Raw genomic sequence first — 13,012 nt, 5'->3', positions numbered from 1 at the left:
AGCCCCCTCAGCCGGAGCGGAGCCGCTGCTGGCACCAGCGTGCTCTCTGCCCGCTCTTGCATTGACACCGTTCTCTTTTCTTACCTGACAATAAATAAATGGGTTTTGCTCACCTGGCAGGGGCTATGTGGCATTTTCTGACTTCGGGTGCAGCAAAGCACCCCCATCTGTCCTTTAGGTCCTGCAACAAAAGCAAAAAGACCCAGATAGGAAAGTGTGGCACAGAAACTTAGGGGCTAAGAGGTTGCCATGAAAGACTTCTCCATAATCGCTGGAGCCTGATGATTTCTGCCAGAGCAGAATCCTGACACTAATAGGAGCATATGTGTTGTCCTGAGGCTCTGTGGCTGTGGTACCCTTAACTGATTTAATGCAATTGCACAGCTGTTTAAAACTGCTATTCACCAGTACAGACAATCAGTGATAACAACCGGAACAGTAAAAGTGTCGAAAGGGCAGAACAAACATGATAAATAACTTTCTTGCCATACAGTCCTGCCTTTCAGTCCCTGAACCAAGAGGCACGTACTGCTTTGCATAAGGAAGCTGCCCCCTCTGCTTCTCAAACCTGGGCCTCTGTCAGAGCTTGCTGCCGCCGCTCGATAGCCAGCCAGCTCCATCTTAATCCCTCGCTCTCCAGAAGGAGCAGTTTAGAAATTATTTCATAGCTACAGCTGTGGTAAACGATGAGGCCTAGGAATAAAAGCCTAAAACTAAGTTGAGACATACAAAGCATACTTTGCACTACTGTCTGGAAGCACACCGGGCTTTACAAAGGCTAAGAAATTAGTTCACCCACCACCTGGGAAATAGCAAGTATATGTCAGTTCTGCACCTGCAGCGAAAGCTGATCACTCACCTGGTGTGGTACCTCCAGGATGGGGCTCAAAGCCCCAAGGATCTCTACACACACGTTTTGATTATTTAGCCACTCTCCTCTTGAAAACAAGACATGTAACATTTGTGTCCCTGCAAATCACGCATAAGTAGAACGTCGAATACTTGCCAGGCTTGGGCCCTGCAGCCCACGCAGGGCAGCAGTCAGATATTTAAAGTGTAAATGGCCTGTTAGGAGAGCTGGCCCTTGCATGCTGATTTCCAGGAGATCAAAGGAATTCAAACAAAAAAAAAAATTCCCCGATGCACAGCCTGTACAGCTCCCATGCAGTTAGAGAAAAGTACTGCCTGGATGTAGGCTTGCTTTGTGTGCAGAGGGAGACATTGGCAGCACTCCACTTAGTGTGCCAGATGAAGACTCCGCAGCTGCAGCTCTGCTCTGTGCAACGAGAGTGAGAAAGCTCAGCAAAAAAACCCACAAAACTTTCTAACCTGAAAATTACTGGAAAAGGTGATGTTCCGTGAGTACACTGCCCAGCTACAGACGGAACTGGTGATAAAGTTCACCACGCTGTATCACTAACCAGATCCTTCAAAGTTAAAAAATGCATTTGATTTGGAAACACTGCTCACTGGACGAAGTCAAACCTGTTCCTGTCCAGCAAGTGCAGCTATTGCTGCGGCATATTCTGCACGTGGCATTTGCATGAGCGTCAGTAGAAATTTCATAGGTCTGCTCAGATAGCACGGTGGCAGGGAACAGATCAGTAGGTAAAGCAGAGAAGTGCAGAGTACCCGTAAATCATAAATAGAGAAAGATTTAATTACATGCTTGGTTAATATTTACAAACACTGAAGTTGTTGTAGATACGGAAATAAAAGACGGAAATAAGAGACAGGGGCTGCAGTAGCCAAGCAAAGCCAAAATATAACAGGTTAGAGTATTTATTGTGAACTGGCGTATGCCTGGAGTATGGAATGGAGACTCTGCTGGTTTTGGCTGGGATAGAGTTTATTTTCTTCACAGTAGCTAGTATGGGGCGATGTTTTGGATTTGTGCTGGAAACAGTGTTGATAACACAGGGATGTTTTCGTTACTGCTGAGCAGTGCTTACACACAGTCAAGGCCTTTTCTGCTTCTCACCCCACCCCCACCAGCGAGTAGGCTGGGGGCGCACAAGAAGTTGGGAGGGGACACAGCCGGGACAGCTGACCCCAAGTGGCCAAAGGGATATTCCACACCATATGACATCATGCTCGGCATATAAAGCTGGGGGAAGAAGGAGGAAGGGGGGGATGTTTGCAGTGATGGCGTTTGTCTTCCCAAGTAACCGTTAGGCATGATGGAGCCCTGCTTTCCTGGAGATGGCTGAACACCTGCCTGCCGATGGGAAGGAGTGAATGAATTCCTTGTTTTGCTTTGCTTGCGTGTGCGGCTTTTGCTTTACCTATTAAACTGTCTTTATCTCAACCCACGAGTTTTCTCACTTACTCTTCTGATTCTCTCCCCCATCCCATGGGGGGACAGAGCAAGCAGCTGTGTGGTGCTTAGTTGCCGGCTGGGGTTAAACCACAACAGAGACACACTATATAAACTGAAAGAATAAATAAATAAATATTGACATTGTTCTACACCTGTTTAGCCTCTGGAGACCAGTGATTTGTGGGACCATATGTTGGACAAAATGAGACTGTTCGTTGATAATTGTAAATGTGGTGACCCCTTGCAAACTGGATATTAAAAATATTAAGGAAATGGCACATTTTAATTATACAGTAAAGAGGCTGTTCTCCACCAAAAAAAGACTGCAGCTGTCAGGAGGAATTGATCATATGACAGAAGGTAACATTTATTTGATAGTAGACCTTGGTAAATGACATCCCAAATGATCTTTAGATTCTCAAACACATTCCGTTCAGACTTGGGTTTAACCACGACGCTTCGGTGTCTTTGTCTTTCAGCTGAGACAATTTTTATCTGTTCCTCCTATACTATAGGGCTTGTTTGTTTTTTATTTTTGTTTTAATCTGCTTTGCAGTATTTAAATTTCAAATGAAGTATTATTAAATGAGAAACTGTAAACGATGGAGTTTGGAATTGGAAGTCAACACATTTGTTATTCTTTTTGCCAAAGGTATCAAGTAAGTTGCATAATTACCATAGTATTATATCATCTTTGTCAACATAAACACAGCTTTTATCAGCTTTGACAGTGCCATTGGTGAACAACTGAACGTGCAGACTCCAAAGAGCAGCAGCCCAGGAGGAGCTGAAAGCATTCACAATGCCTTACGAAGTTGCATAAGGAAATGAAGTAGAGACAGGCAGCAAGTAGTCACCAGCAGAAATGCCAAACGCTCTCACGTGTATGCTTCTACATCTGAGGCAGAGGAGAGAAACTGCAGACAGTTTTTGTAGCTTCCTTCCTGCCTACTGTAATCCGACTTAAAGACAGATGTGTGAAGGTAAAGCAGCAGCCCGCGTGGATTGGTTCTTTTCACTGATCCAGAGAAACCCCTCCATACACAGGGTTTGATTTTTTTCCTCCCTCTACTTCCGATTTTATGAAGTGCACGTTCCGTGTCTCACATTGTGCCGATCCTGTGGTGAGGCACTTGCAGAGTCTGAAGGTTGGGGCACGTGAAATAAGGAGCTGGAAGAAAGCATGCTGCTATTCCGTTGGAAGCGAAGGGGAGCGTAGGCCCATAGAACACTTCTTCCTTCCCTTCCTTGCTAACATCCAGCACCTGCAGGCCAAAGCATACAAAATACTTCAGGGATCACAGAAGAAAGCTGAAACAAATTTGCTGGCACACACTGCGTATATGTACTATTAATCCCAACAGAAAGGTAATTTCAGATCACTTTTAGGTTGTATTTATGGATCTGGCGATTTATTGCTGCCCTCATCACCCAAATCTTATCCTAGCTCAGGCATTCAGTAGCAGACAGTGACATTGGATCCTGCTTCCTGGCGGCAGAACGTGCAACGATGCAAGTAGGGTACTCTGCACAGAAGTGCTACTGTTACCACAAAGCATGAATCATTTATCAGCTTGGTGGTATATAGGGAGCAAGGGAGCTCTATCGAAGTTGGAAAGGCCAAATAAATGAATGACTTAAAGAAAATGACGACATACGGAAAAAGTGGATTTTTTTGTTCCAAAGGAGAAAGCAACCTCAAATTTGCTGAATTTGAAGATAAAAGGGCTAGTTTTACTGGTTAAAGCCAGGCACGCTGCCAACAACTGAGAAGGGGCAGCGCACACAGCTCTGCCAAAACACTTGTTATACTTCTTTTCCCTTTAATGTGGGGACTGTCTCAGGCAGGCTGTCAGTTCACAACCAGTTTGGGGATGTGGACAAATGTCCATTTAAGAAAGCAAGATCCCAGGATCATTTTCACTCATCACTAAGCAGTATCTAAACCCAGGTGCAATACTGCAAAGTACCTGCTGATTGTAAATGAGCGTGTTGGTGGGAGTACAGCCACCGCCTTGATATTGTGCTATTACTCCATCTGAAGCACTGTGTATCAGCTAGTGAAGCCACTCTGAATGAATTTTTCCAATAAAAATCATTAGGTATGGTATCCAACAATTTAGTAAAACAAAATTATACTGTAACCAGAACATGGTTTTAACTCCTTACCTTGCATGATCTATTCTTTACAAACTCAGGCTAGTAAGTGTTCATTATACGACCAGCAGCTCGACATGTAATGCATTCCTTTCTTATGCCAAGTCTAACTTCTAGCCTTATGGGACAGTTTAGAGGTAAAATCCTAAAATCCTTAGTTGAAAGCTAATGAAAATGTTGTTTATCAGCAAAAGTGCAGAAACTGAGATGTAAACAAGAGTTTCTGTCTCTAACTGCCCAGCTGGTCACAAAGTGATGGCTGTGATGCCGATTTGCTTCACTCAGAAAAATGCAGAAAGATAAGAATTTCTAATTTCTGTACAGGAATATCTGAAAGCCATGGATCTGCAGGTAAGCTGCTCTTATACAAGATGAGAGAGCAAAAGAGTTTGTCGGACAACCTATTGCCTACAGCAGGGATCAAAAAACTCCCATTCAAGCTTTGAAGCAACAAGCGCCAGGGCAGGTTGCAGGCTGACTGAACTTTGTCAAAGAACAACTCGCTAACTCTGGCTGCTCTTCAGAAAGACAACTTGGAAAAAGGGGGAAGAAAAAAAAAAAAATCACAAGACGGGCTGAAAAATTGTTAGCCCAATCATCCCCCATCACCCGTTTCTGCAACCTTTTTACTTTTGAACTTGACTGTGTAACCTGAGAATATATACCCACTATTTTACCCAAACCTTGCCAAAGGAGACTCCTCAACCCTGTTTTACTAGAATAGCTTAGAATAATTGGATCAAATGGCTCACCTGGAAATATTTTTAATATCCACAGTATTTCCTCTCTGTGTTTATGCAGGTTCAATGGCTGCATAAGAAACATCCTTAATCTCTCCACTTCACGTGCATTTTCCCTTTTGAATAACCTCTGTGCAAAATGTATCCTTGCAAAATTATTGGAAAAGACTTTAAAAGAAACCTAAATCACTCACCTGGATACATGCCAAAGGCTCATTTGTCCAAATCGAATAGCCGCCAACTAAATATATTCTACCATTGTGGACGGCGACTCCAGACTCATTTTGACCTAAAGCAAAAAAGGAAATAGAAACCACTTTCAGTGTTTAATTAACCCTTTTAACACTGAATGTTGGAGTTCTGTCATATGATGAAAACGCACCCAGCAGTAACTCGGCTGCTTCAGAATTCACAATGTGCAGCAGTGAAGGTGAAGTGCGAGGGCTGTTCTTTGCTCTCCGCGGGAGCCCCATACAGTGCTGTGCGGAGAGCTACCCCGGATGAGCAATACACTGAGGCTGTGCAGGGGACCATCTGCTGTCTTCTCAATGGCACAGGTTTTTGTACGCCGCTATTTCATAGGTGAGAGGCAAGCTCCCCACCTGCCTCTCAGCTACTATCACACATGCACATCCAGATAGACACGTAGGCCGAGAGCTGAACGCCCCTCCCGTTCTGCCCGGACCTGTTCATCCCCCTGTTCCTCCAGGTGCAAGTATGGTGAGCATTGCAGAAGCTGCAGTGCAAGCTCATTCCCATAGCAACGGTCTCCTGAACAAGTTTGGAAGTTTTGAAGGATAAATACAGCCTTAAAAAAATCTGCACTACAGAGTGCAACAGGCACATTTACCACCAGTTGCAGAGATGCAAAGAAAGGCTTAGATGGCTTCTCAAGGTGCAGGCTGTGGAAGCAACCCACCGGGTCATATCTGAGGAGAGGCTACTATCTCACAGCATTTAGTGGTATAGGGTCAGCTCCAGAACAGAGGTGCCTGCAGTGCCAGCGCTTTTGCTGTTGCAAGTCAGATTATGTCCTTCTCAAAGGCTGTCAATTCCTCCAGATAATACAATAAAACAATTAAATAGAGAGCAAAAGGGATATGAAAAACTAGTTCTGTTTGACAGTCTGTTACTCTTCCTTTTTAATCCATGCCTCTCTCCTCAATGTCCATGAACTACTGTGATGACCTGACTCAGAAACCAAGCAACCCTTCCCCAGATCCCAGAGATTAAGAAATCCAATGCAATATCTTAAAGAACAAAGTTGTCACTAGAGCAGCTTTTAAACCTACCAGGAAGAAAATGACATAAGGTGACTGTTATTTGTCAGACGTTCATTTCTCTGACACGGTGTTTCTAGCTATCCTGAGCTAGTTAAGCTCCTACATCCTTTGTATCCTTTTCAGTGGTAGATCTCAGAAATGAATGCAACGCCAAACGGAAGAGGATGAAAAGTGAGGTAGGTTCAGTTCTACGACTCCTGTCGCAGTCTATGCTGAAACTTCTTGGCAGCCAATACTGTTGCTAGTTGAGCTCCAAGTCTGCTGCACAAGAGAATGGCCCCAACATTAATGCTGTCCTGGAAATGCATCCTCTTCTGCAAAGCTGCTGGTGGTGCTACTCTGAGAACGTGTCAGGCGCCTGTCTCTCCCAGGGATTTGAGGGAGTAGTACATCTGGGAATTGTATCAAGTGGCAGTGAAATCTGGTGGACTAGGTGGCAGGGACAGTGAGTCGCAGCGCTCCGCAAGTTGCTACTGTAACAGTTCCTCCTAATGACGGTCAGGAGGAACTTAACAGATCCATAGCTAATCGAGATACTCAAGTCATCCCTGACTTGACAGAATTCCAACAAAGACACCTCCTTTCGGGTAATTTATTAAGAAGATATTGCTTAGAAGTAAGTGATGGTTAATGGAGTTCAATGCTCTATAATGCCAGCAGGAAGCACTACAAAATGATATCATGGTAGAGATGGATCTGCCTGTGAACACTCACATAGGGAGCTAAATCTATCACTGCAGGCACGCTTTTGGAAAATCAAAAATAAGTACTGGTAATACTACGACAAGGAATTTTTGACGGCTTAATTAAATTACATTTATGTGCACCTTCTTAAAAATTTATCCTACAATGTCCTAAGACAAATGTTTTGTAGAACACTGAATGCCAGAACAGTAATTAAAAGTGTCTTGTTGGCCAACGATGGCCCCTAAATCAGAGGCAATTGAGGCAAGGTCATGGAGTTCCACATAATAAAGGCCTCTAAAGGGAAAAGAATTGATGTTTTATTCTAATAGTAGCAAGGTTCCTCTTTTGGTGTACAATACTCGCCTGTCAACATGTTGAAGCTGCAGCGCGTCCATTGGTCAGCATCTATGCTGTAGGAGTCTATGTGCCGAACCAGGATCCGATCATTGTTGTAATCCAGATCATTCCCACCTAACACATAAAGTTTCCTTTGGACAGCAGCCATGGAGTGATACACTCTCCTCTGCAACATCGGGCTACGGCTTAACCACTTATTCTGGAAAGGAAAAAAGAACTTGTCTCAGCACTGCTCAACGACGTACCTATATTAGTAGTACAATAATAGCAGTATGTTAGCAGTGTTCTCCTTACCCTTGGCCAGAAATCACAAGTGCGTACACTTGTGTTGTTCATATGTTAGACATGCATGTTGGTTATAACACTGACTAGACATACTGGACTTTCAACACGTGGTTTACAGTTCTCAAATTTAAATTCATTGATTTAATAGTATTTCTTGCTCTGTATTTTTTCTGTTTAGCTCATCAGGTTTCAAAGCTTTTTTTCTTCTCTGTAATTCAGTAGCAAATTCTCCTTAAGCAAGACTATTAGATGTCTCCTTTGTATACAGCGCTAAAATTATCTATACCAACTAGCTCTGTTATGAGAGAAGAGAGATTCTTCTACCTTTTGTTATTCAGAAGCTTATTTCATCTTATCCTTGGGGAATGAAGCAACAGGGAAAAATAATTTCCTAAAGAATCTTCTCAAATGATTCACGTATTTGGTTTAATGCTAACCCTGTATTTGCGGGCACTTACAAAGTAACATCCTTTTGCATATTTTTCACCCTGGCTAACAACACTCAAGAATTCTACCTGTTCAGGGGAGGGGCAAGAGGACACGGAAGAAGAGGGATTAAAGCACAGTATTTTAAACCTAAGAAAACAATTGCTTCTCCTAGGTTTGCCAAATCAAACAACCTGGCAATGGATAAGATTAATTTATTTAAGTGGAGGAAGTTAAAATCAGTGAGGAAATTCTTCGTGTTGCACGTGCTACCGCTTGCGGTAACTCAAGAGCCTCTAATACTACTGCCTTTTAACCTCCACAATATATAGCTATACATTTCAACGTCTAATAGTTGAATATTAGGCATTAATGTTTGCATTAGTAGTCCAGTCTCTTAACACCAGACTATAGACACCATCTGCTTTGCAAAGCCTGCCTGCATCCCCTGATTATATCTTTAGCTTCCTCCACTGCAGTGCCTGCCAGGTGAGCCGCAAAGCACTGCAAAGGCAAAGAAACCGAGGGGCCTGGTGGGGTCATTTCTAATAAGCCAGCGTGTGAATACTAATCAGTGGTGGGGAAGCAGAGGTCACCCCAGCCGGCTTGTTGGCAGGTAGCTGTGTGCTCTGTGGCAGATGGCAGGCATTATCGACTCGCCACAAAGGCCTCGCGCAGAAGCAAGCGCTGGTGCTGAATGATGGAGCTATTGAGATTCTGTGCGAGATGCAAGCAGATGTGATGGTTTCCAGTACCCACCGTAAACAATATGCCAGCAGAATTTTTAAAAAGAGCTTGTGTGTACAAACACGAAGCCGACCTCATTTGAAGAATGCGAGCACACACTTCCTCTGTAACTCTTTACACGCCAGGCCGGGTTTCTCACCATCAACAGGGCACGCTGAAGTAGCCCTGCCACTGGTATTTTGGGGTGCAACTTTCACGTCAGCAAGTAAAGAATCAAAGCGAAAGATACACAACAGAGAAACAGTGTCCCCCTCGTAAGCAAAGTAAGATTGCTGCCTGTAATTACTACTTGGATTTAGGACCGAATCAGGATTTGTACAATCGACGCATAAAACTGTACCTCGAAAAGAAAGAGGCAGGTGCGTCATTGCCTGCTTTCTGCTGCAGGACCCATATGTGCTACACTTTAAAAAGTTAGTGGGAACCACATAGAAGTATCTCCTGACACAATTTGGTTCCAAATACAGCAATCAAAGCCCCTATCCTACAATCAGCAAAGTCGATATTCTTCCACACAGGTGTAAATCAGGCTATGCAACTCTGATTGCAAGCTTAGGACTTTTAATTCCTAATACAAGCAAGAGGGCATAACTGTGCCCTAACCCTCTGAAATGGTTACTGAGCCATGCTAACCTAATCAAAACACATACATAATGTATGAAATAATCCCTAAAAGATATTTTAGGTGCTTGGGTAATGAAATGATAGGCACCCTTGCAGTCAGCAGAATAAGTCACGGCCAGGTAGTATAGTTCTGAAAGTATGCAGAAAACAAAAAGCCCATATATGCAATTCAAAGCAGAAATGCCAATGACAAGGAGCAGTTTTGTGACACTGACTTTGAGTATACATTGCCCTGGGCTGCTGGATTACCAAAAAATGAACAAGCAAAATAAATACTGATAAATACAGGGGATTTAAAGCACATGTCTGTATTTAATCTAGATGTTTCTAACACCTACAGGCTTAAAAAATATAATAAAGAGTCAGGGTCTCTGTTACTCTGTTAAACTCATACATCACTACAAAGTGAATTTAAAACACCGCTAATTCAAATGGTCAGCATTTTTAGCCTTACAAAATCTTTGGATATGTTTGCTAAGAGACCTGTTTGAAGCAAAACATATGAGAAAAACACATACAACACAGATACCCACCTGCTTCGGATCATAGACCATGAGCCTGTTTTGATACTGTGCAGTATTTGTTACTCCTCCTATGAAAGAGTTTATACAGGTTACATTTTTTTGTATAAGCAAAACCAGGACCAAGATCAGGTACAGCAAAATAACCAATTCTAGGGTTCATTTGCTGACATAATTACATTGCATACCACCACTTAGGCTTACATTCCACTGCACTTTTTAATCCGGTTACAAGGTAAGAAATAGCACATTTGTCAAACATCTAGAAACACAAAACAGCAACAAGAAACACACCCACACCCCCACACACTTCCTTTGTAAAGCTAATTCTATGGGCTAAAAACAAGACGAAAATTGATCTGTTTATAAATGACTGTGCATCCAGCCATTGTCAATACATGAAGATAAAACCCGTCCCTGTTCCAAGGAGCGCACAGTGTGTGACATGGCTTAAAGGAGGAGGAGGTGGGCTTGCATCAGAGAGAAGGAAGAGGTCGGAGAGGAGCTCTGCCTAACGAGGAGCATGACGTGGGACACCACTGTCAGCTGGAAAGCATAGCGCAACCCTGTCTGTGCAACTGCACTCACCTATATACTTGAAGGAAATTCTGTATTTAGTCTGTATTACAGAGAGAACATCTCCTGGTTTAGTTGTAGACTTATGTTGGGAGGTTCCTCCATAGTGACCAGAAACAACACTACCATTTAGCATATGTACCTTTCAATAATGTTTGGAAAGCAAGGTATAAAGCACCTCAGAAAAGCCTGGAATAGAGCCTGATCCAAGTAGATGCTGCAAACCAACTATTTACCTCAACACAGTAGATGTTTAATCCCTGATCATCCTGTACTCTATTGGATTTAAATGGCAAATCTCACTGAGTAAACTGGTGGAAAAATTCTCCAGTCTTAAGTCTGTAATCCTACCAGCGTAAACACATTCTTGAGTGTGCTCAAGCCTCCTGGGGACGTGGTGTCACTGCAGCACTGCCACAGGTCCCAGTCCCCCCTCTGTCACCACCCTGGGCCCATGGGAAGATGGGACCAGAAATAACGCCTGCAAGCTGCACTTCGCTTTTCATCCTACCAGAAGGTCTGGACTTAACTAGGGCACACCAGCGGCCACGCACCACTGAAACTCATATTGACAGACAAACTTTTTATATTACAGTTTTAACAGCATGTGCCAATGACGGACAAAATCCACAGCAATGAGAGGAAGGAATTTCATCTGTCATTATATTTGTTTATGCTTCGCTTTTTGCGAGGACATCCCCTGTTTCAGACAGAGAAGTGGCAGAGCAGTTTGCCAGCTGAGCTATGGCCCAGTCCTACTGAGCACATTGGGTTTTTTCTTTTATCCCCAACCACTCTTAACATGCCTCCGTGCTGGAGAATCCTCATTTTGCCAGCCTCCAGCTGCACCTAGCACAGCATTTTGGTTCAGAGCCATACTGTGATTTTGAAGCGACTCCCCCACCTCTCACACGTCATTTCAGGCTGCAGGGCAGTACTGGTGTGCATTCATGTTAAACCAGAATCTCCACTCCAGATGTGCACCAGTTGTGGTCCAGTTCCTAACCGGCATAAGGGTGTGAAATAATAACTGGTCTTTCGGATGGTTTTGTACCAGCTGAGCACTGGGAATGTTTGGTCCAGAGGACCAAATAAATCTAGTGCAAAGCAAAAAATGTGAACTGTACATGGAGTAGATATAGAGAACTGGGCACCAAGGTTTTGTCTGCTGATCTGTCCTACTGGGCTTAGCTACTTGCTAACATAGATGTACCCTCTGATCACTTCAAATAACTTGAGTGAGGCCAAAAATCCCATCAATGAATAGCAGAAACTACAGACAAATCTATTCAAGAATCTTGTCTTCAACCGCAGTAGCAGGGAGGAATAAGGCTGTTATTTGGGCGCACCTCTGCAAGTACCAGCCTGTACCGGGGCCCCTACACATGGACGATAGCACAAGCTCCCAGCTCAGAGATGCTTACAGGCTACAAGACAGCCGAGATGAGATGTAGTCTTTCCAAACTGTTTCCATCACACTATGCCACGCACTGCCCATCACAGCACCTGTGAAGTACACACGCAAGAACACGCATTGGAAAGCAATGACTGTTCCCGTATCTAATCTCACAATCTGTTATTTGTCTCTACACTGTTGTGCAGCCGTCACAGTGTTAGTGGCCATCAGCCACATGCACAAAACAATCTTTTCTACTATCTGTTTTGTAACTTGATTTTCTTTTATGTAGTTATTTTCACTCCTAGCGTAATGTTTAAAAACGAGGTGTCAGATTAGTATTTTGAAAAATAAAAATCATAGTTATTTGGATGATTACCTCCAGAATGTTAAACTACAGGAGATGCATTGGAAACACAACGCTGGGTCTTGTATTTCCATTCAGAAAGAACACCTTACTTTGGGGGGAAATATGTGGAGGAAGAAGAGAAAGAAGGGGGTTGCTTCCTTATAAAATAATGAAATAATCAAATAAGCAAAATTATTTGCCTCTCTTCACAAAGAGCCCCTCATATCAAGTACACAGCTTACATTTTTTCCCCTGCAATATTGCTCATCTGTGGTGTTTTATCATTACATTCCCTTCACATACCGCTCTTCACTTTTAGATTAATCTGCCAAAATGAGATGCTAAGGATTTGCATACAGATTTGACTACACAAAAATAGATCTGGAATTAATAACAGTCTCTATATGTTTTAATTTCTTCTAGACTGGAGTACCCTTGCCTCCAGCAGTATTCTTGGCTTTGAAAGTCATCAAGCTGATTTGCCTGCTCTTAGGTTATGATGCCACATGCTGCTACACTGTCCCCTGCAATCAAAGTGCTCACA

The 13,012-nt window shown here is 43.2% G+C and overlaps 1 protein-coding gene across 7 annotated transcripts in view; it reads right to left on the bottom strand.

Moving 5' to 3' along the window:
- Nucleotides 1-3,423: 3,423 nt before the first annotated feature.
- Nucleotides 3,424-13,012, bottom strand: part of KLHL32 (kelch like family member 32) — a 99,661-nt gene continuing 90,072 nt past the window's right edge. For 5 of the 7 annotated variants that reach the window (XM_009275399.1, XM_009275403.1, XM_009275400.1 and 2 more), the window contains 4 exons: nt 10,160-10,218; nt 7,551-7,743; nt 5,412-5,506; nt 3,424-3,585 (listed from right to left, as the gene is read on the bottom strand). In XM_009275399.1, the coding sequence (XP_009273674.1) occupies nt 3,424-3,585; nt 5,412-5,506; nt 7,551-7,743; nt 10,160-10,218 (509 nt within the window). The remainder of the gene's footprint in view (nt 3,586-5,411; nt 5,507-7,550; nt 7,744-10,159; nt 10,219-13,012) is intronic. The other 2 variants (XM_019471050.1, XM_019471051.1) reach the window with 1 other exon arrangement.

Source organism: Aptenodytes forsteri, unplaced genomic scaffold, assembly GCF_000699145.1.
Source record: "Aptenodytes forsteri isolate BGI_AS27 unplaced genomic scaffold, ASM69914v1 Scaffold384, whole genome shotgun sequence".
Classification (NCBI taxonomy): domain Eukaryota; kingdom Metazoa; phylum Chordata; class Aves; order Sphenisciformes; family Spheniscidae; genus Aptenodytes; species Aptenodytes forsteri.
The sequence above is the reverse complement of the archived record's forward strand: the minus strand, read 5'-3'. Positions and strand labels throughout refer to the sequence as shown.